A 20,849-nucleotide genomic window follows, 5' to 3' on the forward strand; every position below is an offset into this window, starting at 1 on the left:
AATTCCCGCTTGTTGGATAGCTTCAACTCAGCCTTCTTTGTAGAGAGAATATATAAAATAACCCATTGCATCCTTCTATGCTTCACTTCTGTAGATTAGAACCACACTGCTCTCTGCCTACTGATCTTGACCATCATACCAGGATAACTGCCTACAGATACTCCACGGCTGAGTATACTGCCCCAGAGAGAAAATGAGAAAACTACGCCCCAAGACAAGCAACAATCCCATTCAGACTTCAGGAAGAGTTCGACTGCAGCTCCCAATAGCCTCTGAAGCGAAAGCTACAATGCCCCGATTCTCCTGCAAGCATCGGAGCAGCAAATCACCCGAAGACCTTACTTCAAACGATGGGACATTCGCCTGTCTCTGCCGACACTGCCATCTGACGGCAGACAAGCACCGGTCGAGAAAACTGCACCGGGCGTTGATGGTGCAGCTCGGCGAACTAAATACAATCATCGATCTCGTGCAGAATAATAGATTGGATCCTGCGACGATCACGCTGGAACTGCATCGCTTGCATGCTCAGAGGAAGGAAGCCAAGGACCAATACAGACTGGATTTGGTGGCGCTGTGGAAGGAATATGAGAAGAGGTGGCGGATTAGGTACATTCCCCACGAATATTGGATCTAGGGAGTGGCGCATTGGCTTCATGAGATTGATACGTGGGCCAATATTGGATCTTTCTGAAGATCTACCGTGCTAGTATTGTGCTGAGGAAGGCTCTTGGCTTTCGCTCATCAAATATCTACAAGGCATAAGTTGAGCTTATTTGTAGTGTGTGATCATAGTCCAAACAGACGCCGTAAATTGGGTATTTAGTTGTAAGAGAAACAAAGTGTGTATAAAAGTGCGGAAACTGTCCTACTTCATGAGAGCATAACATCACAAGCCAAATTTCGACCCCAGTGCTAGTTCATTCGTTAGCAGAGTCGCGCAATACTTAAAAGGCTACGAAAACTTACCACCGAGAATCGCCTTTTTCTTCTGGTTCTGTACGTATTTATTGACGTCCCGGGCCCAGTTGCTGCTGTTTTCCTCAAGCCGATCCATACTCTCACCAGCAATGCCTAGTCGCTCCGTCCGTTCCTGGACTTGACGGGTCATGTAAGACCAATAGCCCTCTTGACTTCCTGTCGATGCCTGTGATAGATTGGATCCGGTTCTCCCTTCTCGTGCGAGTCGGCGGCGGTCTTGGTCTTCGAGTCGCATCTGTTCCTGCATTCGTTTTGATGGAGGCCGGTCTGGGCCCCCGACTGTATTGGCGAAAATGTCAGTACAGCTATCCAAATTTGTTATCGTAGCTACAATGAATGCACATACTCAGAAGATCCATGTCGGCTGGGGACACATATTGTGTGCCGGAGATCCATTGCAGATTCGTAATCGTAGGACGTGCAGGAATGGCTGCCTGTGGGTTGAAGAGTCGACTATCTGATGGTCGTCTATGATAATCGTCAGCAAGGTCATCCTTTCCGTTCAACAAACAGATGATCGAGGGAGGGAGGTCCATACAGTCCGGTGCCAGAGCCCCAAACATTGAACACGGCTACTTCCGAGGGACCCGTCCAGGTCAGAACACTACCGTTAGCGCAGATTGTTGAGTCCGAGAGGCGTCTCATGTCGGCAATTTGATGGATACTAGTGCAGCCTATTTCCTTGAGTCCAGGGATGGAGAAAGCCCTAGCATTACCATCGCCGAACAGTCCAAGGAGACTATAACCACGGCCTTCTGTCTTCACGACGGCCGCGGCATCGCAGAGATAATCATCCCAGGACTTGTGAGCTCCCTTGGATGTTGTAGGTCTAAAAATTCTGCAGCCGGAAATAGTGACAGCAATGACAACTCCGTTAACTTTGGCGCCAGTTCTGAGGCCTGCAACCATGCTTGCAGTGGCTAGCGCAGGGGTACCCTGATCCGCATCAATGGGTATGATGTTCAGGACCTTGTCATCGAGCTGAGTTACGCCGGCGAATTGACACATGTAAGTTCCATCATTTCCGGGCAGGATCTTGAAGGTTGCCAAGTTGCCTTTGTTGGTGCCTACAAAGCAGCAGATGCTTGAATAGTCTATAAACGGTCAATATCCGCTTGCACCCATAGCTCAAGACGACGACAAGTCTTACCTTCACCCTCCAAAGTCAACACACCGAACTCGATGCTTGTGGGCCACTCCGGAGCGGTGCTTTCGGTAGCGCGGTGTTTGAGAAAGCTTCCACGTTTGCTGGTCTTCGCAAAGTCGGATACCTGGGCTGTATGGATGACTGCTGGCCCACGCAAGTCCACGATGGCAAAACTGCCGTTCTGAAAACCGGCAGCAACGAAGCCCACATGGCTATGCTTCACAGCAGTGACGGGTCCCTGCTGCATATTCAGAAGGGTGAGCGGAAGCATGCCTTGTTTCAGTCCGGGATCGGCTCGGTGGGTAATCCGAGTTAACCTTCCGGCTCCTTCATTTGTGCCGGGAGGCTCCTCATGGCCGAAATTTCCATTATTGCCCCATCTAAACACCACGACCTCGCCGCTCTTCAAACCAACTGAGAGTTCGCCTGTAGACCCGCTCACAGACATTTCAGTGACTTCCACATTAGCAACACGCCCAACAGCGCGGGCCAAATCTACTTGAATGACGTCCGCGTTTTCGATCTCGTCATCATGGCCTACATCCCAGAGACGTATGGTTCCGTCCGCGTGAGCCGTGGTAATGATGTTACGATTCTCGAACCGTTTCAACGCCCTTTTGCCTTCTGCACCGCCGATCAAGAATTTCGGGCCTTGCGATCTCCGTTCCCGAAGGCCCAGCCAGGCGGAACGGTCAATAGACGTCATGGTGATTTTGGTGACAAAAGGGTGGACAAAAGAGAGGAAGGGGTGAATCATGTTCGTAGGTGTGATGGAATGACCACTGGGAAAACTTAGGGTGATGAGTTCTCCCGAAGAAAGAAGCGCAATCACAGCGATGGGGTCATGGGCGCCAGCGTAGAATGGTGAGGAGCGGGGAATGAGGCAAAAGTCGACGACTTCTGCACCAGGAGGTGCTGGAATATTCTGAACTTGCTTTGGGTTTTCAAAATAATTGGTGATCATTGGCCATGTTGACGTCTGATAGTTTGGAGTTGCTCCAAAGTCTATGAAGGTCAAACCCTTGTTACTCTCAGCCTTAGGCCGCCCACCTGCAATAAGAAGGCCGCTGTCCTCTCCGCTGGCTTTAACACACCATGCAATTTGAGTAATTGGCTCCCTGAAGATGGCTTCAGCCGTTGAAAACCGTCGGTTGGGGCTGGCGCCAGGCTCGTCGATATGTGTATTCTCCATCGTCCGGGCGAGGATCTTGCGGCCATCCTTCGAGTCCCAAAACACAAGGCCGTTGTCGTCATGAACGGTCAGAACAAAAATACCGTTAGGATGCCAGAGCGCTCTGGTCAGCTTGGGTCTGCGTGTGTCCTGGGAGGGTATCTCAGAATTGCCCCAACTGCACCAGGAGGTACTTCATATTGGAAGTATTTCTGAGCGACGTTCTGTTTGAAGGTGAATGTGACGGCTCCTTCAGGATATCCAACCAAAATCTTGCCAATATCCCGAGGTGAGAAGGCCAGAGAAAGGACTGGACACAGTCGCGCCCGCGGATTGCGTTCGGCCCAGAGATTAGGTACTCTAAACGGCGTCAAGGACTCCCGGTCCAGATCGTAGGCAATGATATCTCCTGCAAAGAGCGCTTAGCATAGACATTCATAAGAAGTGAATCATGCCCACACACCATTCTGTAGACCAATGAAGGCATAGTCCAGACTAGGGTCTGTCAATAAGGCGGTGGCATGGCTCGGGGGCGCGTACGAAACCAGCGCTTTCTGGGTCTCAAGTGAGAAAATAGTAATTTCGCTCTTCGAGTCGACACTGATCAACTTGTCGGCACAGAACTGGAGGTATTTGGCAGATGCCTTCCGCGGCAACGAAAAGACGGCGGAAACCCTGCGCTGTCCAAACACATAGATCTGCCCACTGCCGAACTGGGTGTCGCTGGTACCTACGGCCAGAAGAGACTGGACTGGATCGTATGCAAGCACACTTATTTGCGAGTTCACACCGCACCGAGCGTACTGCAAGTAGAATTGAGTCAACAGGATAGCTCAAATGGGAAAATATCGGTGCCTAGGGCAGCCAAGACATACATCATCGAGCGCGAAGAGTTCTGGTGAGAGACCATCGGAAAAGTCTTTCTGTATTCCTGTTTGCTTCCCCCGAAGGAAGTGTGCCATCTTGAAGGAGTCAAGGGCTCTGCGCACGAATACAACAATAGTGCAGAGAAGGCGGAAAGAATGACCAAGGAGTATGAACTATCCAGAAGATGATGATGCCCTCCTTCAAAGGGTGCGGAGTGGACGCGCCCCACCGAGGAGAGAAACGGCCCAATTAGGGATAGCGCAGTTTCTACCGCGGAATTTCTGATTTTCACCTGACGACATCATCTTTCTTTATTTGTTTGACTGCTGCTGCCCCACTCTTGGCTGTTATCACAGGCGGACAACAGCCTTAGAAAAGGTGAGTAAGGATCAAATGGAGCAAGACGTTATCATGGCTAGCCTAGTGCCTGTATACGCTGCTTGCTATAAAAACGGACTCTCCAATGCGAAGGAGCAAAACCACCATAGCCATCTGTGTAACATCATGAACTATGAAATGGGTTAATATAAAATGAAGACCTCTGTGTATTGTCAGTCATTCACCGCTAGAGCAGTAATGGTTTTCAAGTAAATCATATGCTTAAATTCTATGTACATGGTGTGACGGGAAGATATAGGTTCAAGGCACAGAGAGGTACCTGTTGTCCAAAACTGCAGTCTGTATTTAAGCTGGTGATGACATAGCATATAGTCTGATGTGAGTCCGTTTCGCGCAATTGCGGGCGACTAAACATCCACACGAGTCTCGACGACCTCAATTGCAGCCATTTTTGTTAATATCCTGGTTAACCGTCGTCGTGCTTCGGTTTCGGCTGCCGAGTTTCTCTCCCGATAGTATTGAATGGTGATGTTGTGAATCGAACGGTAACATGCATATCTAGAAGATGACCATTAATACTTCCACGTCTTCAACAAGAAGGACGGGGTTTCTTACAGTAATTGACGGATCAAGTCCGGCTCACAGTCGATGTCACGAGATGCAAATCCATCCAGCACGGCGGGCGACGGGTCCTCAAAGATCTCTCCCATGTAGACGTCGCCCCAGAGAGCGCTGTCAAACCCTGCAATCCCCGCCAACTGTTTCGAAACAGGATCCAGCAGCACGGCTGAGGGCCGACCAAAGTCGCATATCACCAGCCGTGGTAATGTGATCTCGTCTAAGACCGGAGACAGTCGACCGACCTGATGCCGAATCTCTGCATAGGGAAGATGGACAAAGACATCTTCCGAATCGCGAAGGATGCTTTCGAAGCGTACAAGGAAGGCTTCTCGCCATGATCTTGTCCCTGATCCCAAAGCCACCTGTTCCAGAGTTCCGAACGAGTTAGCGGTGTGTTGACCGATCATGTTCACGAGAAGCCCCAATTGCCGGTCGAGCTCTCGGCGATCTTCAGCGGTAAGCCGACTTTCCAATTCCTGTAACGTTGAGCCGTGAATATATTGACGCACGAGAAAGGCGGACCCTAGTAGGGTGTCCTGCGGGTCGTAATAGAGGAGCGAGGGGACGCATGGAACTGCACTTTGTCTTAGTAGACGAAGCACACGTGCTTCTGTTCCAAGCAGGAACTGTTCTCGCCGAAGCAAACGCGTGGTTGGCCTTGGTGAGGTTTTCAAAAGTATTCGGGCCCCATTTGATAATGTTATTAGGCGGTGGGAATGAAGATGGCCCTCCAAACATTGAACACTTCTCACGTACACCGTAGAGGGCAGAATATGCCCAAGGACGACGCTGAGTTTGTTAGGGACTTCCAATCCGATGAGTGCCAAATCTCGGACCGGAGACATAGTTGACGACTTTGGTTCTATTGATCATGAATCAGACACTGGTGTCTTTTTAAACTTGCTTGACACATTCTGAGTTCAAAGGGACCAAGATGGCCGGACGAATATTGTCTCAAGGTGACAGCTATAGGAAAAAGGTGCAAAACACGAGTGTCCAGAGAACACCTCAATGACTCTAGGATACAGAGCATGCAGATCTTTCATGACAAATCATCATTGGTTCAGTCGTGGCTCAGGCAATGCTACCAAAGCATCGAGGTCATGTTGAAACGGCACCCAAGGCCATGTTGGTTGGATGATTCACTGGGTTCCCGCTTCCACGTAACGGCAATATTACCTGAAGGACAAATCATAATCGTATGCCGTCAGGAGTCCATGGAGCAACGTCCGAAAAGGGTGCGCTGTAGACGAGACATGAAGCAAAGACCCTGACCCGCAGGCATTAACCGAGTTCCAGAGCCAAGAACTAGTGACATGGCGCCTTATCTGGACAAAGATGGACTTTCATGCCGCATGATAATACGTTGACTGTAAAGAGCGATGGGTCCTGGATGGGATGAACCAGGGTGCCTCTTCAGAGCGGTTACTCTAGTAAGTAGTGAGCTCCGCCGGAGTAGATCCACACCACAGGAGTCTTGGAGACGATCCGAGTGACAGGGTAAACTGGGTCTCGCCTAAGTCTCCCGCTCTGAGAAAGGCGCAATGTAGGCTACTATATTTGAGCCAATCAGAAGTCTGCTTTGCCGAAAAGGATAAAGCACAAGACCAGAGCGTAGTGGGAGAATGCGTAAACCTTGGAAAGAAGAAGATGGGATATTCACGCTTATTTTTTTTGAGGGCATATTTCAGATGGCGCGGTAGGTGCTTTGGCCACTGAGAAATACGGGTCCTCGGGAAATGGGCGTTCGGCCCCAGCCACTTGTTATTAAGAAAAGAAACAAGAGACCGCTCGTATTTGTTCATTTACATTGTGGACTGACAGTGTGCAACTCTCGATGATTCCTCGGTACTCCGTACAATTGTCAAAGACTATGGATCGTGGCATGAAGAATACGTGGAGGCGTGTTCCAGCAGTTGTACCATTGGGCCCGGAGTCGCTTGTTCATACAGCTGGGTCATCCCAGTCAAATTCCAAGCTAACCTGACAGGTTCTAGAAGTCCACTCAAGCGGAAAGTTTGATTGTCAAGCTTGTGCCAATTTGGAGGGCTTCATGTGATATCAAGAGGCCCAGTTAGTCCATAGAAACGCCGCTCACTTTCTTCATTTCATCTTTTGTATGGTATTTTGACTTAATGGACCCGGGCCAAAGTAGTTGACCCTTGATGTGAACTCGAGTGTTGTGACCTCGTGTCGGGGATAAGTCAAATGTTATATTTTGACCGGTCCGAGCCTCGCTGCCTGCGACGTCACAGAGATTTGAAGAGGCAATGAACATTCGATACGCACTTTTTCAGACTCCCGAATTTTCAGGAGCCTGAGGCTTCGGAGTCGGAGTGTATAACTCTGCCAGGTTGTATCTTTTCAGTTTGTCGTAATCACTACCGGCAACACTTATCCCGACTACGTTCTGGTTGAGTTGATTATGATTAGTGGAATGAAGCATAGGATTATCTATCGGGCCAGCCTGCATATCAGGCAACTCACCTGGATAAGATGGACAAGGATAATCAAATCGTAATTCTTGAGATCAACAGGATGTTCGGGGCCTACGACATCTGCAATCGTTTTGATCACACTATCCCTGTTGAATTTATTGTTGCCCCTTATTGTAGGCCGAATAGCGTACTGTATAGAATTGACTAATATCAGCACCGCCATTTCAGACAACGCAAGTAATGCAACACAAGGGAACAAAGACGCACCTTCTTCGGAGGTCCTCCGGAGTGAAAGTGAGGTTTCAGAATTTCTTTTGCGAACGCTTCTAGATCGACACTGAGGGTCTTTCGAATTGATCTTACAGGGGTCATCCGCTGGACCCATCGACACCTCTTCTTCTCGGGATTTGCGTGAGCATCAAGACAAACTTCGTGAACTAATTTCTCAGGATCTATCGACTTGTCAAATCGTATGAATGTCACTGTCAAGGATCAGCCCAATGTCATGCTATGATGGGACCCAAGTGGTGCGATGACGGACCGCAGGGCATCTCCATTCTAATGGCTTGAAATTGGCGTGGTTTGGCTGACCCGGGCTTCAAGCCTTCAATTTCTTTCTTGATTTGCGCCTCAATGTCTCCTTCGTCATCATCTGAGCCTGAGTCTTCGCCTCTGGTGTTGCCGCCTGCTGACTCAACGCTCTGATAGATGTCGTGAATCAGATTGGGAACAGTCATAGTGCAACAAGCCGGACTGATCTTGGCATGACACTGACCTGAGAGAAGAGATCTAGAGCTTCTGCAATGCACTTGCCTTCCCTGCCCATATCACAAGTCACGAAGACCCCCCAGTCGCCGCTCTCAATTATCGCCTTGTTGCTTTGCTGCTTCTGCCATTTGCCGCCTCCCTGTGGTTGCGTTAGCGATACAAGATATAAGAAATATTGACATTGATGGAAAATCCTCAGAATAACGGATATGGAAATCTCTCGTAGAAAGCGTTGTAAGGAAGCGAACCTTTCTTCTCTTGCTGGATTGATCGCTTGTGTTATCAGGCATAGCTCGTTTTTCCGCTCCAGCCATTCACACTGATACCAAATTGGTGGTGGAAAGTACCGTAGTGACAAGAAAGACTCGCTGATGAGTGCAAAGCCGTGTCGATAAATTTCCTCTTCTGGTAATATATTTAGTCGAAATAAAGGAGCCAGCACCTTTCAAGGTCTTATTGCACTGCGAGTAGTTATCTACCTAGTCTGCAATTCGACCCAGTCATTGGTGAACTGAAAACACCAGAGCTTTAGAGGGGTCGGGTTCTATCTCAAAAAGTCCAGAATTCCATAATTGGCTTAGCGGGTGGTGGGACTAGCGGGATGATCAACTTATCAACTTATCATGCTAGGCCGGCATTTTCGGACTCGGGCTGGAAGTAGATGAAGAACGGGCTCTTATAGAACAACCAAGCTTTTACGGAGCACCAAGATTGAATTCGAACGTTTTTAACACAAGAAGAATGTTTTTGGGATACTGTAACCCAGCGAGATATCGACTCCTTATATTGCCGTACCTTGAATGAAGGTCGCAAATGCATCGTTTAAAACACCTAGATGGTGCCGTGGAGCAGCAGCATTCATGGTCCCATCTCAGCTAAATCCAGCAGAACCGCATGACATCACGCTATGCTCATGACGACACCTCAACACCCTGGGAGATGGCACAACGTCCGGTGTTCTTACGAAGTATTTTATATCTTGGACCTTGCCCCTGCATCGGACATTTTTAGTTCACTTTTACAGCTCTCCATACAATATATCCTCATTGTTCAATCGACACTTCATAATGGCCACTGACATTGCGACAAGGGAGCTTCACAAGCCTATTGACGTCGCCGAATATCTATTCCGGCGTCTCCACGAGGTTGGAATCCGCTCAGTGCATGGTGTTCCTGGTGAGCGATCCTCTCCAATTGGGAGTCCCCATTCAGAACTCTGGTGTTGACCATACCATTTCAGGTGACTATAACCTTGCGGCTTTGGACTATCTGCCAAAATGTGGTCTTCACTGGGTAGGAAACTGCAACGAGCTCAATGCAGGTACGTAGTGCGGTGTAATTGATTGAAAGCAGCTGGTTAGAGCAAGATGGCGCAGTGTCTGATACCTTGACTTAAAACAGGTTACGCCGCTGATGGGTATGCCCGAGTGAATGGAATCAGTGCATTGATCACGACTTTTGGCGTTGGTGAGCTGTCAGCGATCAATGCCATTGCTGGTGCATACTCCGAATTCGTACCCATTGTCCATATCGTCGGTCAGCCACACACCAGGTCTCAGAGAGACGGAATGTTGCTTCACCACACCCTCGGCAATGGCGACTACAATGTCTTTGCAAGAATGAACGCCGGTATCTCTACGACTGTCGGACGCTTAAATGATACCCACGAAGTAGCGACACTCATTGACAATGCTATCCGAGAATGCTGGATCCGAAGCCGACCGGTCTATATTACTCTGCCAACCGATATGATCAATAAGAAGATTGAGGGAGAACGACTGAACACCCCGATTGACCTTTCTTTGCCATCTAATGACCCAGAGAAGGAAGACTACGTGGTGGATGTTGTTCTCAAGTATCTCCACGCAGCTCAAAGACCGGTTATTTTGGTCGATGCTTGCGCCATCCGTCACAAGGTGCTACAAGAAGTTCATGACCTTATGGAGGCCTCCGGCCTGCCAACTTTCGTGGCGCCGATGGGCAAAGGAGCAGTCAACGAGACGCACAAGAACTATGGCGGTGTTTACGCTGGGGACGGATCCAACACTGGTGTTCGAGAACAGGTGGAGTCTTCCGATCTGATTCTTAGCATTGGTGCGATCAAGTCGGACTTCAACACGGCTGGTTTCACCTACCGCATTGGTCAGTTGAATACCATCGATTTCCACAGTACATACGTGCGAGTGCGATACTCCGAGTATCCGGACATCAACATGAAAGGTGTCTTGAGAAAGGTCATTCAGAAGTTGGGGCGTGTCAACGCCCAGCCAGTGCCGCAGCTCAGCAACAAACTGCCCGACGATGAGCCGAAGTCGGGTGACCAGCCAATCACACACAGATGGTTCTGGCCCAAGGTCGGCCAGTGGCTCAAGGAGAACGACGTTGTCATTACAGAAACTGGCACTGCAAACTTTGGGATCTGGGAAACGAGGTTCCCCGCAGGTGTCACGGCGATCAGTCAGGTACTCTGGGGTAGCATTGGCTATTCAGTGGGAGCTTGTCAGGGAGCCGCACTGGCCGCCAAAGAGCAGGGCAATCGTCGAACTATTCTCTTTGTCGGAGATGGAAGCATCCAGCTCACATTGCAGGAGATCAGTACGATGATCAGGAACAAGCTCAATCCCATTATGTGAGTTCCCCAGGCAATCCAATTCAAGTTTAAGCTGTGCTAATGAACAATCAGTTTTGTCATCTGTAATGAAGGATATACCATTGAACGGTACATCCACGGATGGGAAGCGAGCTACAATGACATCCAGCAGTGGGACTACAAGAGCCTTCCAGTGGCATTCGGAGCAGGAAATAATTACAAAGGTTATCAAGTCAAGACCAAAGACGACATGATCAAGCTTTTCGAGAACAAAGAATTCGCTTCAGCGCCGTGCCTGCAGGTAAGCAAGCATCTCCAATCACTCGAGTTTTCGGGATACTGATCAGTGTTGTAGTTGGTGGAGCTATACATGCCGCGGGAAGATGCACCATCAGCTCTGAAGTTGACAGCTGAAGCAGCAGCCTCGCGCAACAGATAGATTGTCTGTATAACGAGTCTTGAGAAAAGGTCAAAATCATTGATGTGGGATATATAGAACGATGGATACTGTTGGGATTTGGCCTGATACCAGCCATTAATGAGTTAGAATTATTTAATTGATTGTTGCGCGAGAGGACGAGTCTATCCCGACCATGAAAAAGGTACCGGGTTGACCCAAGGATGATTTCCCAACCGCGTAATGGAAATGCGGTCGGACCGTAGGGCTGAGGCAGTGTAGATAAAAATGTACACGGACAACGCCGTCACGGAAAGTGTCCGTAGGTCGGGACTCCATCCCCATAGTAAGACAAATCCCTTTCAAGTTTTCCCCCCAATTTGATTGCAACTGGCGATGCTAGATCAGGCATCATAGGGCAATGCGACGGAGAACAAACAGTAAATATGAGAAGAATTAGATACTTTACCTTACTAGGTACCCTACCTGCTTTACGTACCGTACTTGAGGTGCAGCGGATGAACGAGTCGGAAAGAGAATCTGGACTTATCACTGGGCCACCACGTGATAGACAAGGCATCCAGCGCATCAACGATCCCCATGAATGAAACCTTGGGCTGGATCTCCATTGAATGGAAGGATTCTTATTATTGAGCTATGTCGAGTCCTTTCGGTCCGTCTCCATACTCCATACTCCATAGTCATGTCAAAAACATTCTTTAATATCTATTAGTGACTGCCAAGACCTGCTATCTATCTCCTGTCTCAGTGTCATTTTATCGATTGTTCATGGTATGTTTTTCCCTTGTCAGTCTATCTTCCGCGGCATTTGCTTCCCCTCCCCCTTCCGATTCCAAAGTACGCAGAAAGCTCTACCTGCTATCGAGGAAGGTTGCTGGTCACCAATTCTGCCATTTTGGTTGTTGCTCAACGTCGGGGTAGCAGGTCGATTCAAAGTTTACATAGACTGCGTTTACGTCCTTTAATCGTACAATCAGCACACGCATCTTGAAACCTCTCCGACTCCCTCCCGCGATCACGGCAACTCTAAGCGTCGACTGCTTTATTCAAATCCATACTGCCCACATATTTCTTCATAGGATAAAGGGATTTGCGGGGTATGAAATGAGATCTTGACTGTTGTTTGGGGTCATGCTGGTTTACTGTCCTGCACCATCGTTCTCAGAAGTGTCCGACAAGCTCAAATGCGCGTGTGATAACAACGATTACGTCTCCGAATCACCTGTCTAGGAACGCAACGTACGCCTGATGTCTGATTAAGCCCGAGGTTTACCCTGCGAAGGCATGAGATTTCGAGGCTTGTTTTAGGACCGCATACCAGAGGCACAAGGAGACAGTTACACACGAGAGCTCAGCGGCTGCGCAGTCTTGTGCGATCTATCTGTGCATTTCTACACTACTCGACAAGTGGATTGAACATAGCGGTATAAGCAGACCACGACGCTGCCCATCATGGATGGTCAAAGGCAGCAAGCGTACATACCTGCCCCTCCACCTCCTTCTGCGACACAGCCATCTCAGTCCCACATGCTTTCGCTACCACCACCGCCGCCTCGCCATCTGCCTACGCAACCTCAGGGTGTGATGCCGCCTCCCCCTCCAGGACCGCCCCCGGGACCACCTCCAGGTTCTGGATATGGCGCGTCGAAGCTTGCAAACTCCCAGTTGCAGCAGCAGAACAATCTCGGATGGCAGCATAATTGGGCTAGGCAAGCGCTATCTCAAGGGTTTCTCCCGCCTCCCCCGCCGCCTCCAATGGTACCGACAAACCAAGCTTACGGTCGTCAAACGAGCTTGTCAGTCCCCACTGCCGACGGTCCGATTACATCTGCGACTTATGTTCCAGGCAGTAACACTTTCGGTGCCGGCGTCGGGATTCCTGGGTTCGATGCCCACACGCGGCCTTCGTATGAGGCTTATGGAACCATGTCGGGGAGCGATAGGATAAGAGGACCCGTGCACCATTTCTACGAAAGCTCGGTCGGAGATGTTTCAGCATACAAGCGCGATGGAACAGTACCACCTACCTCATCAGCCCGTACAATGCCCTCTTCTTTGGCATTGCATGATAATGCGCAGGATCCCGTGGCTCCTTCCCTTCCTGGTGCGGCTGTTCAGAATCATCAGTCTCAGACAGGCCAATCAAACGAGCCGACAAAATCTCCTAGCCATCGCCAAAACAATGGTAACACGTTGCTTGGCGGCATGTCACCCAGCGAGGCTGCTGTTCAGTGGCCACTTGATCGAGTGCTGCTATGGCTTGCGAAGAATGGTTTCTCGAAAGATTGGCAGGAAACGTTCAAGACCTTGCAAATCGAGGGAGCTGACTTCCTCGACATAGGTCATGGGGCCAATGGCCGGGGCAACTTTAACAAAATGCACAACGAAGTTTTCCCCCAGCTAGCCAAAGAATGCGAGGCTAGCGGCACAGGATGGGACAAGGAGCGTGAGCTTGGGGAAGGAAAGCGCATGCGTCGACTTATTCGACAGATTCACGATGACGATAGTTTCGACGTCGGGATCCCTGCCCAGAAACGTCGCGAATCCCAAGCCCCATCTGAAGGGGTGCCGGATACGTCACCTAAGTTATCTCATGAGCCTCAGTCTGCTGGCTCGCATTCAGGGACGATTGAAAACAGCCCCAATCTCAGAGCACCGCAGCTCGCTCAGCCCCATAGAAACAGTGTCCAAATGCGATCCGTCACATTGCCCATCTCGACCACCCACGATATTGCTTCATCAGATTTCAGCCAGACGGACGGTATATCGTCTCGATCAGACTTCTCGCGAACGGTATTAGCTGGCCTTGGGGTTGACCATCGTCGGCAGAGTCCATCCATGTCCAGTGACAACGGCAATTTGGTAGCCCCTTTCCGATCGTATGAAGATAGCCCAAAAAGTGGCAGTCCGGCGACGCAGCATGCTACCTTGAATCAGGGCCTGTCATCATCGTCAACAGGCGATTTGAGTGTCAAATATGAGCACTCGCGTGGTAACAGCTCCGACTCAACGATGGGCCGCCGATACTACGAATCCCGCAAGGGGCAGGAAACGATACGCCCGTCCCCGCAAGAGATGGGCAGCCGTCAGTGGACAGGAGAAACTTCTTCCTCATATCCGAAAGAACATAAGGGGCTCTTCAATTTTTTGAAAAAGAGGTCAAAAGGTGGTGACTCCAGTCATCCGTCCCCAGAGGAACCGTATCTGGAGTCTCCTACAAGCCCTGTGAATCTTCGCCAGAATGGGCCGCATCTTCCTTACGCCAAACCAAGTTTCAACGCCAGCGACATGTCGTTAGGGGAGCGTCCATCGTCAGCTTCTATGTCCGACCATGAACGGCTAGCCATGAGAGGGAAACCGGCTCAGAAAGGAAAGAAATGGACCTTTGTGACTCTGGATGGGTGGAATTTCCGTCTAGTGGACATTACTGACATGGACTCTGTGGAGACGCTGCGTGCTGCTATCTGCCATAACCTCGGAATCTCCGACTGGACCGGCGCACAGATCTTCTTGACCGAGCCAGGACAAAGTGAGCATGAGGAACCGCTCAACGATACGATGCTCGCTCTCTGTCGTCGCACCAAGTCCGACTCCATTGGCTCTTTGAAGCTGTTTGTACGTGGAACGCACTTGCAACCGGTGCCAAACAACGTTCCGAATTTCGCCGGTCTGGGTGTGTCGCTTCCGGACAAGCATACCGTGTCTCCTACCCATCATGTACACAGGAAACCATTGGATGACGAAGCCCTCAGTAGGATCTCTCCGCATACTCAAACGGGGCCTGCCTCTCCGCAGTTAGGAATACGCCCACAACAGCTCAAGGCTCCTGCTGCAAAATTTCCGGCCCGCGACGCCTCGCAACATACGGTGGGAATGTCCCCAGTAGACGGAGATCAGGAGGCGGGAATCTCTCCTGAGCCAGACAAGGCAGATCTACTGGCTCGTCACGAGGAGCATAGGCGCGAGGTTGAACGGAAACAAAAGGCATACTTAAGCTCGAAAGGGCCACCACAACCGAGAAACGACTCTTACGGAGAAACAGGCTATAGACGTGCAGGCGTCATTGATTTCGATGAGCGCCGTGTATCCCCTTACGAAGACAAGAAGGCCGACACTTTGGTTCCTCTCCGCAAACCTCCTTCGGCACCACAGGAGTCCTATACGTTAACCAGGATCAATTCTCTGAGGAAGAAAGACGGCGACCGTCCGAGGGCTCCGCCAGTTGTGCAGACACATGGTCTCGGGGCAGTATTGGCTAGCATGGGTAGAATGACCAGCGCGATCGGGACACCAGCTCCCTCTGTGCCAACTCCAACAAGCGCGGGCAGTAAACAGACTAGCTTTGGAAGCTTCAATTCTCCGACGCAAGGTAAAACATTGCAATCCATCCTCAGTCTCTTTAGTTTCTTCGTTTCTGGTAAAATAACTGACTGGCTACACCAGGCAACACGAAGACCACCCAACAGTCCTCCCCAGAGAAGGAAAGTCTCGACAACCCAGGCATGCCCGCGGAGCAACATCAGACCAAGAGCACTACTCCTGAATTGCCGAAACCCACATTACAATCTCGCAAGTCCTATGGTCCTGAGTTCGATTTCGAGGAAACCGAAGTCTCCTTCCAACGCTCGCCCGGGCCACAGGATGATTCTGATGAAGATTCGGACGATGGTCTATTCGCGATACCACTCTCAAATAATAAAGCACCCACAAAAGAGAATGATTCCGGCTCTGGGAATTCGGAGGCCCAGAAGAGGACAGAAAAACCGGCGCTAACCGTGAATACTGAGACCAGACTCCGCAAAGGTCTGTCCGTGAGTTTCAGGTCGCCCAGTGCCACGCGCGAAAGTTTCGCCGATGCCAACGGTGACTCTGGCAGTCGGGACGGGTCTTCCTTCCTCATGGCCGCTTCACCTGAAGACGAGCGGCGGCCGCCGCGGAGAGACTCGTTTGCTCGAGGCGATATTTGGGCAAGCAGACCTCCGGTTGAGGGCGTCATCGACAATCTGGACGATTTCTTCCCTGACATCGACCTTGACGCACCTTACCTCGATGGACAAGGGGTATCTCCTCCGTCATCCCCCGCAAACAGAGCCCCACCTGAGAATGATTTGCATAAGAAGGAAAACCAGCCCAGCTCGTCTTACGCAGGAGAGATGAATACCAACGCAGGAGATACGCTGGGCTCTAATGAGCCAACTCTCAAGCCACAAGGTGGAGATATAGTAGCTCGTCGCAATATCAACCGGGCAGGGGGCTTACTCGAGGAAAGTCAATCCGAGAGGTCGCCAAGGGTGCCAACCAAGCTAGCCGAAGTCGCAGCATTCATACTGGAAACCAGAAGTCCGGCGAGATTCTTCGGCGTAAGAGCACAAAAATGTTCGGAGCAAAGATCATGCAGATCAGGCCAAAGCCTGGCAGTCGTCTCAGCCAACTAGACCCGATTCCTCAGAACAACACACCATCGGGGGTACCTCAGCGACAGCCTACTTTCCGCATTATCCGCGGTCAGCTGATCGGCAAGGGAACATACGGAAGAGTCTACCTGGGAATCAATGCTGACAATGGTGAAGTCTTGGCCGTAAAACAAGTCGAGATCAACCCAAGACTTGCTGGGCAAGATACGGACCGGGTTAAGGAGATGGTCGCCGCTATGGATCAAGAAATCGACACGATGCAGCACCTTGAACATCCGAACATCGTGCAGTATCTTGGATGTGAGCGCGGCGAATTCTCCATTTCGATCTATCTTGAGTATATTTCAGGTGGTTCCATTGGTAGCTGCCTCCGGAAGCATGGTAAATTCGAGGAGAGTGTTGTCAAATCCCTGACTCGTCAAACCTTGAGCGGGCTAGCATACCTTCATGACCAGGGAATATTGCATCGCGACTTGAAGGCGGACAACATCCTTCTCGATCTCGACGGCACCTGCAAGATTTCTGACTTCGGTATATCCAAGAAGACGGATGATATCTACGGGAACGATTCGTCGAACTCAATGCAAGGGTCCGTTTTCTGGATGGCACCTGAGGTCATACAATCACAGGGTCAGGGCTACAGCGCCAAGGTCGATATCTGGTCTCTGGGTTGTGTGGTACTAGAGATGTTCGCTGGTCGCCGGCCATGGAGCAAAGAAGAGGCGATCGGTGCTATTTTCAAGCTTGGAAGCTTGAGTCAAGCACCTCCGATTCCAGACGACGTCTCCATGACCATCAGTCCTGCAGCGCTGGCGTTTATGTATGACTGTTTCACTGTGTAAGTCGCCCCACACGTCCCATTTCAGCTTGCTTTTTTCGTACTCACAGACAATACAGGGATTCGTCCGAACGTCCAACTGCGCAGACACTGTTGACGCGTCACCCATTCTGCGCGGAAGATCCAAACTACAACTTCCTCGACACCGAACTCTATGCCAAGATTCGCCATGTGCTCTAAACCGCGTATACAATTGTCGCTATTTCCTCTCGTCTTCCAGCAACGCGCATGTATATATTTGACGTTTTTTCAGCGATGCTTGTATTTCCTGCTGCATCATACCCCTCGTCTGAGTTCAATTGGCACGTTTGCTGCGTCTTGTAATGACATGATTAGTATGGATTTGCGCAAAAGTCACAAAACATTTCCATTTCTTCGGCGTCTACTGCCAATATCAATAAAAAGTATATCATCTAATTGACCTCGCTCTCGCTTTACCTTGTAATTGTTATGGAAAACTTGTTAGTCGGAAGGGCCAAAATGTTTGCTTGGATTATGTACGAAGGCCCCTGCTATATATACATCATTGTTCCGAGTGGCCTTTACAACGTGATTGATAGGAACAACAGCCAGGATTATCCATGTCTAGCTTCCCGGACTCCCGCTCCGGCTCAAAGCCCCACTAGGGAATCCTTCGTCATCTTGCTCAGGGATACCGACTCGGAAGATACTCTCACACCATTCTACGAAGGTCTCCACGTCCCACACGGCATCCTCGCGGCCCTTGCCCTTCTTGGAGACGGAATGTCCCTTGCTCCTTTCAGACGATGTATATCTGTCGAAAAAGTCCTCGTAGATCTGGATGACGCGGTCCTGTACCGCACCAACAAGAGTCTCTTTCATCCGGGGGTCGTCAAGATAATCACTGAGTATTTTCCGTAAGTTGGGGACTTCCTTCTCGATATTCTGGCATGTCGGATATGTCAGTTCTCCTTGTTGTAAATTCCGCCTATCGATGAATTTTGTGGGTAAGGAGGCGGTCATCTTCGTTGCGAACTCGTTAATGAAGTCGTTGATCACGGTTCGGAGCCGCCCGTCGAGCTCTACCTTGGCATCGAGCATGTTCTCGACGACGCGTGGGATGAGACCATGGCCGACGAGGCGCATGAGGTTGCGGGGGTTGAAGAGGCCGCCTCTTTCCCGGAGCTCCCAGAAGGTATTGGTGATGCCGGAGAAATCGAACGACACTTCTGGCGCTACGTACTCGATGTCGAATGCGACGATTTGTTGTTTCAGGATCAGGAGATGGCTCATCAAGAAGAGCTTTCCGTCCGCGGTGGATTTGCTTGAGATTTGAGCGCTGGCCTGGTGCAAAGATACGGTCGTCTGGTGAACGATCTGATGGGCTAGGTCGTCGAAAACAGTGGACTGTTGAAGGAATCGATCAGCTTCAATGTGACATTTGTGGGTTCGCAGAAGAAGTTCATACGTTTACGAGACGGTATATTCGGCTGAGAAGCCAGATGGCTTTACGCAATGTTGGATACCAGCCACCGAGAGCAGCCTGAGGTTCAAAATCCCACTTGGAGTCCTGCTCCGGAATGGCGTCGGGGTCATCATCTGATTGCCTCGTTGCCTTCGCCAGATGTACCAAGGTATTGGCGGGTGCCAGTTTCTTTCCGGAAATCTGATTCTCGGTAACGGTGATCGAGACTCCCTTATTGCGTGCAGGGTAATCGAGGTCCTCCGGGCGCGGCTTGAACCGTTCAATCTCATCCCGCAGGAAGGCTTGTGCGCGGAAAACGAGACGAGTCTGCACATCCTCCAAGGCGGGTTGTATCAGTACGGAGAAGTCGAGTTGATTAGCATCCGTCTGCTCCACCTCCTCATCCTGGTCAAATAGAAAGCGGGTCTGTAAGAGGGTGCAGAGTTGACAGAGATTTACGATCTTGTCCTCATGAATAATGCGAGGCCTCAGATGATCATACAGAGGCTCGCAGACTGTCTCGAGAAAGTCGTATAAACCCGCTTGGCCGTGAAACCATTCACCCCACAGTTCAAACTCATCCAAACAAACACCACGAACGTAGCTAATGCTGGCGCGGGCGAAAGCAACCAAATCCTTTGATGTACTTGGGGCGTGTGCAATATCGTAGAGCTTTTTTCGTACTAAGGGTACGATCAATTTGCCACGAGTAGCTGAAAAATTCGTGTGAAGTTCATTGAGAAGACTCTGATACTCCGCTTCAGTTCCCTGTTCAGGATCCAACGGTGGCACAGCTCTCTTCTGTATCTCGAGGCTAATTTGTTTCAATTCAGGAGCACCAACACGGAACTTGGCGTACAATAGAGCCGACATAGTCGCTTCGTTCTGCTGTTGGTCTGCAATCTTTTTCGAAACACTGGCATGTATATCTCGAAGTGCCGAAACAAAATGTCCTCGAATCAAGGTGAGAGCTCGCGTCATAAGCAGCCTGTATCTGGATCGATACACACTAGCTTCCTTTTGCTCAGGCTGGGAAGGAGTCAGTCGACTCGCCAATTCAGCACACCACTGAAATACTTACATGCGTCTCCATGTAATCCAGACACTCGTCCAGCCGCCTGAGCATATCTGAGAAGTCTTGGCCACGAACAGTATTTCCAGCACCAGGAGCGTTGAGTCGCCTTGAAGCGGGGTCCAGGAACTCATAGTACTGGAGGTTCTCTTGTATTTTCTCCGCTAGCTCTGTGTCACGCTTTTGGGCAGATAGGAGTCCCTCGCATTGCTTCCGGAAATTCGATGTTTGAGCTTCCACGGCCTTGAAGGATTCGGAGAGGCTACGAAGGAGGTCGAGCGTGGACGATGTATCAGACAAAAGCGCGTCCAGGTGTGACTTTGACGTTTGAAGCTCCTGAAGACAAGATCTAACCACGCGAGTGAGTCAGCCTGGAAAACAACAGCGCATCGTACGGAAGATCGAAATTGTTTCTCTGCGTACTGGTACTCGTCATGACTGCTCTCCAGGAGGCCATTTTCAATCTCACTATACCACTGTACAAAATCGAGCTCATTCTTGACATCCGTTATAGACTCAATACCCTCCGGTAGCACTTCCGCTATCTCTGCCGTCTGAACGTTGAATTCTTTTGGCGGACCTGAAGGTGCAGTCTGCCGTCGTGCTCGCTGTCCCGCTGTAGGCTGAGGCATTGTGGGGTTCAGCTTCGAGCCCACGATACAGTCGCGGATGCTTCGATATTGGCGCCTCTAGTATAGTTTCAATCGACCTGAAAGTAATCCATAAGTGAGGAGAGTCAAAGACACTATGAAACTCAAC

The 20,849-nt window shown here is 50.2% G+C and overlaps 6 protein-coding genes across 6 annotated transcripts; 2 read left to right on the top strand and 4 right to left on the bottom strand.

The window, feature by feature from the left end:
* Window positions 1-726: 726 nt before the first annotated feature.
* On the bottom strand, window positions 727-4,327 carry P174DRAFT_444156 (putative SNARE-dependent exocytosis protein (Sro7)). Its single transcript, XM_024828015.1, has 8 exons — window positions 4,175-4,327; window positions 3,763-4,102; window positions 3,494-3,708; window positions 2,132-3,461; window positions 1,520-2,075; window positions 1,328-1,449; window positions 970-1,260; window positions 727-915 (listed from the first exon to the last, which is right to left on the bottom strand). Exons 1-8 carry the CDS (start codon window positions 4,259-4,261, stop codon window positions 890-892), a joined length of 2,967 nt encoding a protein of 988 aa, XP_024680720.1. The 5' UTR covers window positions 4,262-4,327; the 3' UTR covers window positions 727-889.
* A 585-nt stretch (window positions 4,328-4,912) lies between these two features.
* Window positions 4,913-5,971, bottom strand: P174DRAFT_374645 (phosphotransferase family protein; the record flags this gene model as incomplete). The annotated part of the gene is made up of 2 exons (XM_024822588.1): window positions 4,913-5,063; window positions 5,121-5,971. 2 exons carry the CDS (start codon window positions 5,969-5,971, stop codon window positions 4,913-4,915), a joined length of 1,002 nt encoding a protein of 333 aa, XP_024680721.1.
* A 1,204-nt stretch (window positions 5,972-7,175) lies between these two features.
* On the bottom strand, window positions 7,176-8,646 carry P174DRAFT_493357 (THUMP domain-containing protein; the record flags this gene model as incomplete). Its single annotated transcript, XM_024830844.1, has 6 exons — window positions 7,176-7,536; window positions 7,614-7,754; window positions 7,832-8,046; window positions 8,106-8,265; window positions 8,340-8,471; window positions 8,581-8,646. The coding sequence occupies 6 exons, from the start codon at window positions 8,644-8,646 to the stop codon at window positions 7,420-7,422; spliced, it is 831 nt and encodes a 276-aa protein (XP_024680722.1). The 3' UTR covers window positions 7,176-7,419.
* Window positions 8,647-9,372: 726 nt separating this feature from the next.
* Window positions 9,373-11,508, top strand: P174DRAFT_444161 (alpha-keto acid decarboxylase family protein). The gene is made up of 5 exons (XM_024828016.1): window positions 9,373-9,508; window positions 9,573-9,653; window positions 9,734-10,961; window positions 11,016-11,223; window positions 11,278-11,508. The coding sequence occupies exons 1-5, from the start codon at window positions 9,400-9,402 to the stop codon at window positions 11,359-11,361; spliced, it is 1,710 nt and encodes a 569-aa protein (XP_024680723.1). The 5' UTR covers window positions 9,373-9,399; the 3' UTR covers window positions 11,362-11,508.
* A 1,284-nt stretch (window positions 11,509-12,792) lies between these two features.
* On the top strand, window positions 12,793-17,772 carry bck1 (putative MAP kinase kinase kinase (Bck1); the record flags this gene model as incomplete). Its single annotated transcript, XM_024830141.1, has 5 exons — window positions 12,793-12,919; window positions 12,944-15,709; window positions 15,784-16,569; window positions 16,605-17,592; window positions 17,643-17,772. The coding sequence occupies 5 exons, from the start codon at window positions 12,793-12,795 to the stop codon at window positions 17,770-17,772; spliced, it is 4,797 nt and encodes a 1,598-aa protein (XP_024680724.1).
* A 288-nt stretch (window positions 17,773-18,060) lies between these two features.
* Window positions 18,061-20,849, bottom strand: P174DRAFT_393869 (Golgi transport complex subunit COG3). Its single transcript, XM_024823611.1, has 4 exons — window positions 20,514-20,849; window positions 20,100-20,439; window positions 19,022-20,047; window positions 18,061-18,960 (listed from the first exon to the last, which is right to left on the bottom strand). Exons 1-4 carry the CDS (start codon window positions 20,720-20,722, stop codon window positions 18,178-18,180), a joined length of 2,358 nt encoding a protein of 785 aa, XP_024680725.1. The 5' UTR covers window positions 20,723-20,849; the 3' UTR covers window positions 18,061-18,177.

Source organism: Aspergillus novofumigatus (genome assembly GCF_002847465.1).
Source record: "Aspergillus novofumigatus IBT 16806 chromosome Unknown P174scaffold_6, whole genome shotgun sequence".
Taxonomy (NCBI): domain Eukaryota; kingdom Fungi; phylum Ascomycota; class Eurotiomycetes; order Eurotiales; family Aspergillaceae; genus Aspergillus; species Aspergillus novofumigatus.

Coding starts and splice junctions, on each gene's coding strand:
- P174DRAFT_444161 (XM_024828016.1), top strand. CDS start 9,400: ATGGCCACTGACATTGCGACAAGGGAGCTTCACAAGCCTATTGACGTC. Junction 10,962..11,015: donor AACAAGCTCAATCCCATTAT/GTGAGTTCCCCA, acceptor ATGAACAATCAG/TTTTGTCATCTGTAATGAAG. Junction 11,224..11,277: donor CTTCAGCGCCGTGCCTGCAG/GTAAGCAAGCAT, acceptor TCAGTGTTGTAG/TTGGTGGAGCTATACATGCC.
- P174DRAFT_444156 (XM_024828015.1), bottom strand. CDS start 4,261: ATGGCACACTTCCTTCGGGGGAAGCAAACAGGAATACAGAAAGACTTT. Junction 2,076..2,131: donor GTTGACTTTGGAGGGTGAAG/GTAAGACTTGTC, acceptor GACCGTTTATAG/ACTATTCAAGCATCTGCTGC. Junction 916..969: donor GAAAAAGGCGATTCTCGGTG/GTAAGTTTTCGT, acceptor CGAATGAACTAG/CACTGGGGTCGAAATTTGGC.
- P174DRAFT_393869 (XM_024823611.1), bottom strand. CDS start 20,722: ATGCCTCAGCCTACAGCGGGACAGCGAGCACGACGGCAGACTGCACCT. Junction 20,440..20,513: donor AGCAGTCATGACGAGTACCA/GTACGCAGAGAA, acceptor TCGCGTGGTTAG/ATCTTGTCTTCAGGAGCTTC. Junction 18,961..19,021: donor GAATATACCGTCTCGTAAAC/GTATGAACTTCT, acceptor TTCCTTCAACAG/TCCACTGTTTTCGACGACCT.